Source organism: Eucalyptus grandis, chromosome 2, assembly GCF_016545825.1.
Source record: "Eucalyptus grandis isolate ANBG69807.140 chromosome 2, ASM1654582v1, whole genome shotgun sequence".
NCBI classification, from domain to species: Eukaryota; Viridiplantae; Streptophyta; class Magnoliopsida; order Myrtales; family Myrtaceae; genus Eucalyptus; species Eucalyptus grandis.
This window is the reverse complement of record NC_052613.1, coordinates 56212962-56228169: the sequence shown is the minus strand read 5'-3', so window position 1 is coordinate 56228169 and position 15208 is coordinate 56212962. Positions and strand designations below refer to the sequence as shown.

The 15208-nt window shown below is 39.8% G+C and overlaps 1 protein-coding gene across 1 annotated transcript; it reads left to right on the top strand.

Moving 5' to 3' along the window:
- The first annotated feature begins 12537 nt into the window (after window positions 1–12537).
- Window positions 12538–14494, top strand: LOC104434025 (agmatine hydroxycinnamoyltransferase 1). Its single transcript, XM_010046971.3, has one exon. It carries the CDS (start codon window positions 12580–12582, stop codon window positions 13963–13965), a length of 1386 nt encoding a protein of 461 aa, XP_010045273.2. The 5' UTR covers window positions 12538–12579; the 3' UTR covers window positions 13966–14494.
- The last annotated feature ends 714 nt before the right edge of the window (window positions 14495–15208 follow it).

The following is a 15208-nucleotide window of genomic DNA, read 5'->3' as shown; positions in this document are numbered from 1 at the left end:
CCAAATCTCACTCAAAGAATCAAGTGAGAAAATTGGAATTTGGGATTTAACTCATGGGGGAAGCATTTCTGCTTCACCAAAGAAAAAAATATTATTAGCCCACCCCAAGTCTTCTTGATCAATTTGATACAAGTCAAATCACAAAATACTCGTCGCAACACGAGTGCATAATTTGAATAGGTAAATATGAAGCATCTAAACTATCCAATCGATCGGTAATGGAACATGTGTATGTGTACGAGTGATGATGCATTTTGAAATCAAGCTCTAAAAAAAGTGATTTAGTTGCAATTCTTCATCCAATGGCGATAAATGGTTTGTAATTTAGTGATTGAGATAATCTCATTGTGCGAAAGATCATAATATGTACAAAAATCCTTCAATCAGTGGTGCATATGGAATAAGGTTCAATTTGCGATAAATAAATATTCCCAAACGTTAAATCGAAACAGAATCCTCGATCTTATTAAATGCCTACGAATTAAATATGAACATGGTCATCCGCAAAAACGAGGATCCGATGGACGTACAGTGTCGAGGCATTGGCACTTTTGGGGCTAAAGAAAAGCCGCTGGATAAAGAGAGACGACGGAAGTCTCCCACCACGGCCGGCGAGGGCATTATTGGAAATCCGGTCCTGAGAGAAAGCGGGGCGGGCCCCACTTGGTCAACCCCCAACTCGAAATCTTGTTGCCGAAGCTTCCGCCTGAGAGAGAGAGAGAGAGCGGGGGCTCCCGATCTCGACACGTGCGGCTCCCAACGGACGTCGAGGATCGCGCGGGGCCCGGTTTCCCGCGACCGGGGAATGATTGTTCGCCTCCCACGACGTCCTATCGTGGGCCCGTGGCGGCGGGAAATAAAAAAAAAGCAGATGGAAAAATCGAATTTTATTACTTAAAATTTTATAAAAAATAAATAAATAAAGGAGCATAAGGCCGATGAACAGGGCCTTTTTAAATAGGATAATAAAGACGAGATTAAAGACGGGTCTTTCGAAGGGGATGTTTGTCCGTACAACATCCTCGGGCCAGCCGGGGCGTCTATTTTGTTTTTGGCGATCGCTTTCGCTTTCCTTCCGTGTCCGTTACGAGCCACGATCGCCACTTGATTCGAATCCGATTTCGAATTTGCGAGCGTGCGAAGGATCGGCACTGATTCGACTCGCGGGTGAGGAAGAACGTGGCGCGAAACGATAGGATCCCCGACGAGGAGGGAGGGAGAGAGAGAGAGAGAGAGGAGGGGGCCACCTCGGAAGTCATGGATTTCAAGCATTAGAAGAATTAGGAAGAACATACCATCAGGTTTCGAAGTTCTTTTTCTTTTCCACGTCGCTTATAATTTGCATCTTGAGGTGAGTTTCCTTCGACAAAATTTATAAAAAAAAAAAAAAAAAAAAAAAAAAAAGAGTGAAAAATATCATTAAAAAAGTGATGATTTGTATTGCTTATAAAAATAATTGAATAAAAAATATTTTTAATCAATTAATTATTTCGAAGTAATTATTTTTAGAATGTTTTTTAAAATTATATATTTTTATGAAACAAACGAAACTTTACTTTTCTTAGCGATGCTTAATGAGTGCTTAAAATATAGCCAAAGTTCATTGAAGACGACAATCGGATATCTTCTCTTAAGCTAGCAGTGACTAGTATGTACATGACCGTGACACAGGAAACAAGGAAGGAATTGGATTTCGAAGTTCGAAGGAATTTGAGTGAATGGACTGTATGTAGTCATTAAAGATGTGTAAATCCGGTGATTGCTTCTTCAATAGATGGTAGTGGGTAGTTTTAATTTTTCACGCAATAGTGATTAATGTATGTAGTCATTAAAGATGTCTACATCCGGTGGTTGTAGTGGGTAGTTTAATTTTTCTTGCAATAGTAATTAATCAAGACGCATAGGCGTGGAGACCTAACCACTCAGAAAATCATTAAATACCCTCTCAAGTCCACAAACTTGTGTCGCCCAATCGATCTTTCACTGGAATTAATTTTTCGATTTTTATTAGATGGGGATGGATTATGTGGCGACTCGAATAGAAGTGTTAATGCATCACAGTGATCGATTATGATATTCTAGTGGAATTTAATGGATGACAAGATGATAATTAAATGATATTCCGTCCCAATTTAAGCAACACAAGAGATCTTGAGACAATAGATAATAACATAGTTTTTAGGATAGTTGAAAGATTGCATTGCTAAAAGATAATAGATTTTGTCATGATTATTAGGGGCTTACAATGAACACAGTCGCAATATTTGTAATTCATTATGGATGGTTACATAAAGCGGTTGCTAAATTCAAATAAATAAATATCTCCATAGAAATATTTCATTATCCAAAAAAAAAAAAAAAGAGTTCATTGGTCTTTTATTATCTAATAATAATTTCTTTATAACAAGTTACGATAGTTCTAAAAAAAAGCAGTAATAGAACCAACCGCACATCGGTTATTCTAGTGTCGATTGCGTGTGGATATGGATGGCTTTGTGCGTTTACTCTTGTGTTGATTGCGCGTGGATACGGATGACTTTGTGGGACTAACTTTAGGAGGATTCCCGCCAATAACCTTCGCGTTGTGTGGGCCTGATAACTTCGCTGGCTAGTTTTCAATTCTTTTGAAGTTTTCTATAGTTCAGTTTATAAATGACTATTACTTGTCGATGATAACCCGACTGATTAAGTCCACACCTTCGCTGATAATTGAGGGACCAATTTGAAAATTGGTCTTTGCCTATTCTCGGGTAAACTCTTCCGTAAATGACTCAAAACTCGAACACCGGATGGAGGTCTTTCGAAAAATAGCTGCCACTTTTTTTTTTTTTTTTCACGATCGATAGTGGATTTCTTGCATCGTTAGACCAAGGAACGTGAATATCTAGTCTTGAATTTTATTTTATTTTTCCGGTTGATAAGTCTGGACTAAGCTTAGATGGTGCCTCTATTAATCAAATCCAGTGTCCCTGTTACTAGGGGGTGTGAAATGAGTTGGATTGGATTTTAATGTTACCTAACCTCGTTCGAGTCACAAGGGCCATGCATTGCTACACTTCAATTCAATCGTAGGTATACCATATTATAAATGATTTATTCATATGGACATAGAACTACGAAAACTCTTTTGACATGAATATAAAATCATCTTTAGTACTCAATGGAAAATTCTTGTAGGGAGTGGGTCTATTATTACATGGATGAAACACAGGTCTTCGATAAAAACGGATGTTGCGTGGATTCCATGAGATATACATTTAATTCTTAATAGTCCATCTATGGAGTGAATATACACAATTACATAGATTTTGACCTGCTCTCTCGACTCCCATATGCGTTACCAAAAAAAGAAAAAGAAAAAAGGCAAAGAAGAAGCAATAAAAGGGATTAATTTATTCCGGCACGCCGTACCTAGAGTATTGTAAATTGCTCAATTTTTTTGTGGTTCGTAAATAAGCATCATTGGAAATTTTAAAGTGAACATAATGACAGACATATAGTAGGAACGTTCCTCTTTGGACTTTCGGTCCAACGCAATGAAGTGCTTTGAGGATGGAGCTACTTTTACAGCCGAGCTTGCTGACTTGAAAAAAAAGCACGGGATGAAATGGATCCTGCGCGGATTTTGTGATAATAATAATAATTGACATCCGGTATAAGCAATAGTTTTTTCGGAATATATCACATCCCTGCCTTTTATTTGTTGTTGCGTGCAAAATACCGGTGTAAAATATACATCATGGCAATTACCTCCCCGAGAGAGCAATGTTATGCACCATTTGATTCTGTCTATCAAATAGAAAAACACACTTGCAATGACTTCAGCCTATTCCCTAGACTAACATAAAACTTTTTCTCCTCTAGTTTAGAAGTAAACCATATTTCCATATTTGCAAGATTCTCCAATTTTCGTATCTTTTTTTTTTTTTTTTCGCAAACTTTTACATATTGTTAACAAGATATAAGAATGTTCCTTTTTGGCCTAATGCAATGAAGCATTTTAAGGATCGAATAACTTTTACAATTGAACTTGCTTCCTTCCACATTACCCTTTCTCTCGGTGATTAAATAAAAGCTTGGGATAATACGACTCGCATAAATTGCACGATAGTAATGGTTGAGATTCATTTGATTCATGTAAACTGGATTTAAGCAATAGTTTTTTGGAATGCATCTTATCTCTATTTTTTATCTGTTGTTATATAGAGTGTAGATAATAGCATATGCTTTCCTAAGACAATAATGTGACATACCATTTGATCCTCACTAGTCTATTTATGGGATAGAAATACACACTTGTATAGATCATTTGCATGTTTCCTCAACCAACACAAAGGGTTTTCTTTTCAAATCAACAACAGAAAAAATCAATACATTCAAAAAAGAAGAAAGAAGCAATAAAAGGGAGAAATTTATCTCCATACGTTGTACCTAGATCATTATAAATTGCTCAAATTTCCCACTATTCTCGTCAACAAGCACTGTCAAACACTATTTTTAAAGTAAAAACATAATAATTAGACAAGGTAAGAACGTTGCTCTTTGGCCAATGCAACGAAGCGTTTCAAGAATTGAACAACTTTTGCAATTGAACTAGCTTCATTTCGCATTACCTTTTCTCTCACTATTAAATAAAAGCTTGGGATAGAATAGCTCTCATGTGGTTTCTATAATATGAATGGTTGAGATTCATTCAATTCGTGTGATTTGTGGAACAAATCTCATCCCTATCTTTTATTTGTTGTCATGTGCAAAATACTTGTGTCGAATGTAAATAATGACAATTACCTTCCTAAGATAACAACACAACATTTCTTTTGATCAATGTAAAGGGTTTTACTTTAAGACAATACATTCAAAAAGGAAGAAGAAGCAAGAAAAGAGAGAAAATTATTTCCATACACTGCACTTAGATCATTATGAATTGTTCAAATTTTCAATGGGTCTCCTTAACAAGCCTCATCAAGCACTATTATTTAATTAAAAACACCATAATTAGACATGGTGAGAATATTCCTCTTTGTCCAAAGCAACGGAGCGCTTTAAAAGAATCGAATAACTTTTACAAACGAACTTACTTCCTTTCACATTACCCTTCATTCCACATTACCCTTTTACTTTATGCGACTAGACAAAGGCTCGCATCTTCTCGCCAAATTAAACAAAAATTCCAAAGAAAAGCAAGAGAAGAGAACCTGCTTCTGGCAAAATCTTTTTTCATTCTGAGTAGCCCGTGTTGTCGTCTGACTTTCATTCTTAGCAAGGGGACGTGGAAAAAGGAATTTAAAGCGAAAGCGAAAGGGGGAAACAAAAGGAGAACAGAGAAGAAAAGAGAGAAAAAAAAAAAAAAAAAAACGCCCGTTTCTTCGCAGGTCGGGAATGACGAGGCTGGGACTCACTGTCCGTACACCCCGGCAGAAGTTTTAAAGCGCGCATTGCGGAAACATCACGGGGACACGTTTCGAGAATCTACTGGCCCGCTCTCGCCCGTCCTACGAAAGGCACCGAACCGGTACACGTGTCGGGTGGATGGGATCGCCCCCACCGTGTTCCCATGGGGCGCGGTGCAGCGGAGAGGCGACCCCCCGGTGAGTCGCGTTGGACTTGTACCGTGCAAGGTTTTTCGGTTTAGGGATTAGGATGCCCTTTTTGAGAGGAGGTGCGATTCTTCTTCTTGTTTATAAAGGTAATTGGTTGGCCGTCCCGTACGAACATACCAAACCCCTAGTAATTAAATTTATAATGTGCCCCCATGCCTCACATTAGGGTTTTACATTTAGGAGCATAATCGGGACCCACGTGGGTCCTTATGTTTGTCACGTTCCCTCACGTTGATTCAATACAAGTGAAGAAATTAGAAAGACGTCGATACGAAGAAAACGCAACTATCATCACAAACATCTTTCATGACCGTGAACTTAGCTGGATAGAGCTGAGTGCGGTGAGTCGTGCCATTTAAAAATGAACACTTTAAAAAGAACATTAAAAATATAAAGCATTATTGTTTTCCTTAGCTTGTGGATGATCACAAGTCAAATAAAGCAGGATTGTTTTATAATTTATTCACACCATGTTTGATGTTTGAGCCAGTCTCACTTTCCCCATGCAATTTCATATGGCAAATTTATCAGTATTGCACCCATGGTTTATGCAGACAATTTATCATTGAACGATAATCACGTACGAGTTGTATGAGGAGAATAATTTGGATAAATCTTACTATTCAAAATATCATTGCCGAGTGGCCACTCGGTTCGTTGCAAGAAAACGCAATGTACCGTTATGAACAAAGTCAGGCAAATCGATGGGTCAGTCCTCCATTTTCACGTTCGATTGGGTTAGCTAAACATCAGCGCCATCTTTTATTGGACAGCAATAGGTGTAGTTCATTACTTCGCACCATGCTCTGGACGTAGTTATGCATCATCGGACTCAACCATATTGCGACCAACGGAAATTCATCCGCACGATATTTCCACTTTCAATCCACAAAAGGCTCTTAAGGATAGAAAAAACCTCTTGGGATCCTCGCACGCAGGAGAGATCAAAAGAGGTGCAGAGATGCAAGCGCAAGAATTTGAATTCACTGCTCGAGGGCGGCTAGTGGCTCCGAACTCAAAAGCCCGTGCGATTAGCCTGAGCCGATCCGAGGTTTGGGAGGCTCGAAAGGCTGAATAAGTGGGTCCGAGCATGGATTTTTGCGTGGCAAATCTGAACTCAATCGAACTGGGCCTGCCCCAGCTTGAAAATATTCGGATTGGACAACAACGTTACTTCCGACAGCGAGCCTTGCTCGCCCAAAATCTGTCCAATTATCATCTCTGCTAACCCGCCGAGAGTTGAAGGAAAACTTTTCCTGAGCCCAAGTCCTATCAGGCGACGGCCCACTCTTCATCTTCGGGAGGTTCTCAACCTGACGAGCCATCTTCGTTTTGGACAGCAAAGACAAGGTCCATTCCCTTCATCGTCTTCGGAACGAGACATAACTGGATTTCCTTTTGGTTTAGGTGGTGGAAACGTGTCACATGTGTGCCCAAAATGGGGAAGGAATATGGAGAAATGCATAGTGGTTCCTTTGCCTGGGTCAACTAAGAAAAGGGGAGAAAACAGAATAAGGTGAGAAAATATCGCGGAATGCGAAATCCCTGTTTTGAAAAAACAAAATCTCAACGAACCTCCTTTTTACTTGCTAAACACGAAACTATATGCGATACTTAATACTCATTAGAGGTGGTCATTGCGTGGGCTTGGGATCGGCTCGAATGTCGGGTTGCTCAGGTAGGTCCATAATCCAAAACTTACATTGCATTGTTCGGGCGGGAAGACCCAGGCCAAAGTCCGCGGGCCTTTTAATATGAGGTCATAGCCAAGCCCACCTTTGGGCCTTCCAGGCATAGCGGGTCGCCTGAGGTCTCAACCATTCACTCGTGCGGTGCTCATTTTGTATCCACTAAGCCCAAATTGCATGTTGATAAGTACATATGGGGGAAAGTTACCAGAAATATCTTAAATTTTTTAATTTAATCAATTCAGTCTTAGAATTTTTGACAATTTAGCAATTTAATAGTTTATAATAGTGGGGGTACATCAATAATGCGAATGCTAACTATCTTACAAGTCATAATTCCATGGCATAATGTTTGCATTTTTTTTTAAATTTATATTTTATTGTTTCTTCTAATCGTTTTTTTTTCCAGGCCTCGACGATGGCATATGACTGGCAAAGGAAGAGTACAAAATAAAGAAGAGAAAAAGAAAAGAAAATATAAAAATTCAAAAAAATTTCAAAAATTATTCACATTAAGATCGATCGTGCCATGTGGAACACTTGACATCCACATCAATGATTCTCAGTCCAAATTGGACAAAAGGGCTAAATTGGCAAAATACTAAGGGCTAAATTGGTCATATTTAAATATTTAGAATTGAATTAGTACGAGTGTAATGAGTTTAGTGCTTTTTTTGGTAATTTTTCCATACACATAGAATATTTTATCAAAGAGAGAATGTTATGGAGTTCATCAAAATATCATTCCATGGGATGCATGCCCTTAGATAGTTCAATTCCCTAATAACAACTAGGAGTGACCTCCGGCGGGAAGTTAGCGCTTACTTGTCCAGGTACCATCTCAAAAGAGGAATGACCAGAGCACAGCAATCTGAATCCTCAAAGTAAGTTTTTTTGGTCAGTCGGCGCATAATAATGCTAAAAAATTAGGGATAACAACGACCACCCAGCCGAATCCATCGATAACAACGCCCTGCATCCAAGCTCGTATCTTGGATTGCCCTTCTGTCGGGACTAAACTAATCCTTACCTAACAAAGAACTTTGCATTTGAAGACACACGCTTTCCCTCAATCATGTCTCAAGAGTCCTTGGAAGAAGCCAATGAATGTGGACGCAATCCAAGATGATCTTTCGGGCATGTGAAAGTTCGCTAGATTCCTTGTTCGCCGAAGATTACGTTGACTTAGCGCGTGCCCATTGGTCGATGCTAACGAGCTGATTCTTCAAAATGGAGAAGGTGTTGATGATGAAAGATGTCGGTTCGTTTTCGATGAGTTCGGCCGCATTTGTTAATTGATCCCATTCTGGAGTTCTTTTTAAGTTAGAAAGCCAGTTCAAGGTGACAAAAGCCGTGCAGATGACATAGAGAATAAAGTTGTCCAGTATCAACCTTATTTTTCTCAACCATCATGGTTGCATTAAGAAAGAAAGGTTTCTCGGTTCAAAGATATCGAATCTGCCTAGGCAGGAAGGGTCGACAACTCCCAATTGCGGTGCAATGGCAGGATGGCAGAGGTCAGCAGTGATTGAAGGTCGAGAGAAGAGAGAGCACAGGAAATGAGTTTGGTTATAGGAAGATATTTTCTAAATTAATCATTTTCAGTGAAATAAAAGCACCCTTAAAGTGCATTTGATTTAGTTTTCTCAATGAGCTTTCAACCTTTAAGGCCCCTAGAGGAAATGCTAAGGTGTTTGTGTCGCAAGCATTTAAACGTAACCTTCAACCAAACGTTGGCCTTGGGAATGCTGAAAACCCAATTTTATCTAGCCTTCAGAAGTTGTATTTAGGTAATGTTGAAACTATGATTAAAATTTATTTTTTCTTCCAAAACTAATCTCATTAATTCTTTAATTTTCTAGTTTTGATCCTCCTTATTACTATTCATCTTCTTTGCGTGAGGGCGGCTTATGAGGACCAGCAAGGCTAGATCTAGCTAGTGAAGGGTTGGCAACGGCTGCATGACCCAAAAGACATTGCCAAAGGTTGCACAACCTTGGGTGACCGCCACTTAAGTAAATGACCTTAGGCGACCCTCACCCAAGGTCATGCAACAACAGCCTAGGTCATGTTCGCTGAGGGTCGCCTTGCCCTAAGCCGATGGCCATTGGCACCAGATTTGGCTCATTGGTGGCCTAAGCCTTTTGTTGGCTTCATGGAAGGGTTTGAGTTTATTTTAATAAAAAAGATAAAAAAAATCAAAGTCCCTTGCAAAAGTTTTTTTTGCCAAACATTATTTGAACCCCAAGTCGTTTTGTAAAGAGTTTTTACCGAACATAATTTGCATTCTCTTAAAGACCTTTGTTTTCGGTATTTGTATTATACCCGAGGCTCATTTGTAAAGTTAAACCAAATCCTTGCTTGTTCTAGGAATCGCTTCACAATAAGTCATTCATAAGACGTTCATCAAGTAATATTTGCTTTTTGTGAAGATCCTCTGAGTCAATGACTCTTGGTTAAATGCAAACTCTTATATAATCAATGCTGTCCTGAAGGCACTCGAAGAGGGCATTGTTTGCATAGGATGGGGAATGTTCGGGAGAATATTTTTCGCGATCTCATTCCGTGAGGCACAGATTGCCGTTAGGTCTTCAAATCAATCCATGTCCCCATTTTCTTCATCTAGAATGCATCAAATGATAATTCAAACTAAAACAAGCAGATAATACAGATTTATTAACAAATGGGTATGCGAATAATCCAGAATTATTCCAAAGTTTATTCTCAAAGAGGTCGAGGACTAGATGCTTCATTCTCAACAAACGCCCTAGCCTAGTGGGGACAATTACAGGTGTAAGCGAGTGAGACGCATCAATTGACATTCGCACGTAAATGTTCACCCAAATGCTTCCCGGACAAATCATATTAAAACGTTAGGTTTCCTACTCCCGTTCTCTGTCGATCTCCCTAATTCTAGAGGACAGACGACCTTAAATTACCTTAAAATTGACAAGTGGAGAGGTGTTAGGTTTGGTTCCCGCAAGAGCCGAGAAAGGGGGCCGGTGGCACAGTCCAGATGCCGCCTCCCATGTCTCTTTCTTGTCGTATATTAAGTCACGAATTCCACGACTCACCCCCAAACTCGTCTTCTTTTTCTCCCTTGCGCTGTACCTAATCTTGAATCTTTTTTTGTGTCTAATCTCGTGAGGCCAACCATGAAACGTTTTGGCAATCCAATGTAAATTCAGACTCATCCATGACAAGGATATGATGATTTGGTTGACCTGAAAACTGATGGGCAAGTGTAAAATTTCCAGTGTGCTAATACTGGTTGTCAATTTTGTCGTGGTTAGATGTGATGTATGGATGTGATGGCCATGTCTCAACTAATGCGTAGACGTGAAAAAAAGAAAACACATTATGTTCAAAATCACGATAGTTATGGTCAAACTACCTTATCTCGTGCTCGATTAGTGAATTGACTGGTATGAAAAGGGGATTCAGCTTGAGGTCAAGGAATGTGGCGGGTAGGGCATTTTTTTATTGGTGGAATAGGCTTTTCGTCACTTAGCCAATTAGAGAAATAATAAATAAAAACAAGGTTCATACGGGAATAAGATTTTCAATCCGAATGTTGATCGGAAAACATGTATCGAATTGAGTTAATTTCGAATGTATGGAAAATAATTTCCGACTATTATATTCACTTATAAAGAGTTTTGTTAATTCTTCCCTCTCTTGAACTCAATTTGGAAACCTTGATGATTTAATCTCGATTAGGGTGGCACGAATGTCGGGTTTGCTTCCATAATGGATCTGAGGGTCCTCATGGCTTAATCCGGAGTGGAAGATAGTTGGGGTCTTGACAAACTTTGCGATAGCAATTTCACATGTTTTCGGCATGTCTCCGTCTGTGAAGGGAGGAGCCTCCTCTAATAAAGAGGAGAAAAATGAGCCCTTGATTCTCATCCTTGAATGAGATTAGCTTATTCCAGATTTTTCATCCAAAATGTTGATTTTAAACGAATATCCAATTTATTTCAAATTTGACTTAGGATACTGTCTTTTATTTTTACAATTGACTAGCTTTCTTTGATGCAGTGAAATTATCAATTCATGAAACTTCGTCTTATTTAAGGAGATCGATTGTGCCAAGCCGAATGAACAAAATTTTTCTCCATTTACTTTTAAATTGCCAATCAAAATATTTTGGTAGCACCCAATAATTTGCTACTAAAAATGGATTTTGATGGCACTTAATCATAGACCAAAAATTATTGCCGTCTACAAAAATCATTATCCTTTAACAACTTCTTTTTCTATTAACGTAATGGGGACATATGTTTTTTATGGGGATCTCATGGGTCGACCTAATCTTAATAAAATGTGTTTCATGTTCTACTCATATTCCTGTAATTCCCAATACCTTTACGCGTGTCCAAGAGAGAGTGTTTAGTTTGGCAAACTTTGGGAGGCTTTATCTTTAACTAATATATTTAAAAAAAGAAAAAACTGCAACGATTAACTTGCTTAAACTATCTGATGTGCAAGGGATTTCATATGACCTAATCCTCAATTAGCTTACGCTGTAGTCAACATCTTTAATATGATTAACTTTAACAAACGATCTTGCGGAATCTTTCATTTTTTGTGTCTTGCCTTCAACTAGGGTTTCTTATCAGAAAATTCGTCAACCCGATTAACTAGTATAATCAAAATTCTCTATAAGTATGTATAATGAGAAATTTAGAACAATTTGGGCCATCGAATGGAAGTAAACAATCACGAGAACTAGCTCTGACTTCACTCTCATTATCATCCATTATCGTTCAAGTGATCATGCATGTATCTAAACGGACGCCAAACCTTGCCGATCATGCTGAATGATCAACGCATTATTTTCCTCCTACGGATGCGCAATGCAATGTCTACATACGCATCAACCGACTCCTTCAAATTCTCCTCCTCCTCGTTATGTTCTCTCTTCCCATAGAGTACTGACCTTCACGTTCGCAATCTGAAATATAAATAAAGAGAATAGCACAATAAAATCAACTCATGCTAAAGTCAACCCTTAAGTTTGCACATGAAATTTTCGTAACCACTACGAACGGCAGCTTCACATAATAAAATAAATGTCCTCATGGACCGGCCAAAATTTTCATTCTTTGAAGGGCAACTGCCGCAATTTTCTATACAGGACAAACGCAAAAGTCCCCGAAATCTCTGTGTTAGATCATGGTTAGCTTTTCAGGGGGGGTCTATAAAAAGCTCCATTTGTTTTCTCTCCTACGTACAAAGCCAAACAAAGAAGCCTTTCCAAACGAAAAATCCAGACCAGCTTTGGCAACATGAAGGTCAAGATAGAGAGCTCGAGGATCATCAAACCTTGTTACGATGGTCCTCCTCCATCGACCACCCTGTGCATTCCCCTTACCCCTTTCGATAATGCAAACTACGACGGCCAAATGGCGGTTATCTACGCCTATCATCCCCCGACACCTCCGAATCTTACCATAAAACGAGGGCTGCAAAAGGTCTTATCGGTGTATAGAGAGTGGGCGGGGAGGTTGGGCAAGAACGACAAAGGCGATCCCGTCATTTTCTTGAATGACAAAGGGGTTCGATTCGTCGAGGCGTCTGTCAACGATCCCCTCGAGGAATCGATGCCCTCGACGCCGTCGCCCGTTTTGCTGACTCTTCATCCGAGCCTGAAGGACGTGGAGGAGTTGGTCCAGGTCCAACTCACCAGGTTCAGTTGCGGCTCGCTCGTGGTCGGGTTCACCGCTCACCACCTTGTAGCCGACGGCCATGCCACCAGCAACTTCTTGGTTGCATGGGGCAAGGCTTGCCGAGGGCTCGAGATGGCCCCACTCCCGATGCATGACCGAACTATATTCGTTCCTCGAGATCTGCCAAAGTTCGAGTTCCAGCACAAAGGGGTGGAGTACACAAGCAAGAAGCCAATCGAGATCGATGATGATTTCGATGGCAGCATTCTTGCCGAAGAAGTTGTGATTCACAAAGTCCATTTTACCACGGATTTTCTTGCCAAGCTCAAATCTAGGGCTTCTTTGTCCCTTAATGAGGATATAAGAAGTCCCCTAGACTTTAAATCTGATCAGATTATTGTATCATCTCCAACCGGCACTTCTAATGGCCAAACGCAGCCCAACAAAATGTATAGCACGTTTGAGTGCTTGGTTGCTCATCTATGGAGATGCATAACTCGGGCACGTGTATTGAGTGAATTCGAGACGACTCAAGTGAGAATCTCCGTAAATGGTCGAATGAGGTTGAACCCCAGAATCCCAAACAATTATTTTGGCAACTTGGTCCTTTGGGCTTTTCCAAAGGCCAAGGTCAAGGATCTCTTGAACGAGCCAATATCGTACGCAACGAAGGTCATCCATGAGGCCGTTTCGAAGGTAGACGATCGTTACTTCAAGTCATTCATCGATTTCGCGAGCTACAAGCTGAAGGAGGAATATCTCTATCCCACGGAGAACATAAACCCGTCCCCGGCCAATTTGGAGGTGGATAGTTGGCTGCGATTTCCATTCTACGACCTAGATTTCGGATGCGGGAGCCCTTTCATGTTCATGCCCTCCTACTTCCCAATAGAGGGGATCATGCTTCTTTCGCCATCTTTCAAGGGCGACGGAAGCATAGATGCATTCATCCCACTTCACAAGGATCACCTGGAGAGGTTCAAAGGGAACTGCTATACCCTCTAAATAGATCGAGTCATCTAGAGAAAATAAAGCGTTTGATTTACGTCATATATAGATGGATCGTATGCAGACTATGCTCTCTGCATGCAAGCATATATGAGGCTGCTGGACAGAAGTCGTGATCTCTCACTAAAACGAGGGGGTTGTTAGGCTACCAACCCCTTGCTTGCCTGCAGTCGCTAATTGTAGTTTTTTATTTATTTATTATTATACACTTCAAAGCTATATATGAAAGTGATAAACAATAGTGTCAAAAATGGAGGGAGTCGGCATGCACTATCCTACTTCGGAGAAGGACTTGTCGGGGATGAAAATAAAGGAAGACACGTTGTCGCTAGAGAAAAGTCTGATTTGCCATATTTTGTGCGTATCCAACAACTGGGGAAGTCGATGGCTTGTCCCTGTTTTTAGTGACGTCCCTTGATGATTGTGTACTTTTGTATGGTTTGGAGGGAAAGATAGAGGTTCCTTCATGCATAAAAAAGCATGTATTGGCTCATTATTGAAGATTGGCTCAAGATATTGTATACCAGAAGGACGTTGTCTCTTGATGTGCATCGCAAAAAATTACTCCAAGACCGAGAAGCGTTTCGTTTATTTTTTTATTAACTCTATCCCATAGATTTCCTCCTTACTCATGATTAAGAATATAAATTGTTGAGTTAGGTAGAACGCTATCCTAATTATAAATAAATTGTCATGTCTTGTGTCTTTACCGATTTGGTTTATTTGATAAATAAAATTTATGCACAATTATTGATGTGACTCACTTACTTAATAAGTTTTATGCCATCTCCATCTAAAATAAATTAAAAAAAATTCATTCGCTCAATTTCCCTTTACTTTTTTGTTCATGCTTTTCTCTTTCATTTTTTTTCCTCTTTTCTGTTTTTGCGCCACCTCATTTATCTCCAAACGGTTCACTTGCGCTTTCGGGCCCTGAAACATCATCCACCATTGCTGTCAATGTCTACACCATCGCCATATCGGCTACTAATGTCCACATTGGGGAAGTGCCACCGTCTTCACTCACTCTCTCTCTCTCTCTCTCTCTCTCTCTCTCTCTCTCTCATCAATGTCTATTGGAGTGAATTAGGTACCTATTAAGGGTGAGCGTTGGTTTATGGTGGACCTTGGAATTGGATCGGACCAACCCTACCTAGCCATTTCTAGTACAATTCCCAGTTCTAGGTGTAGAGTTGGATTGAGAAATCCTAATCCTTGTATTTTGATTGGAAATTCAGGT

Bases quoted from the DNA above. Each gene is read 5' to 3' on its own strand.
- LOC104434025 (XM_010046971.3), top strand. From the start codon at position 12,580: ATGAAGGTCAAGATAGAGAGCTCGAGGATCATCAAACCTTGTTACGAT.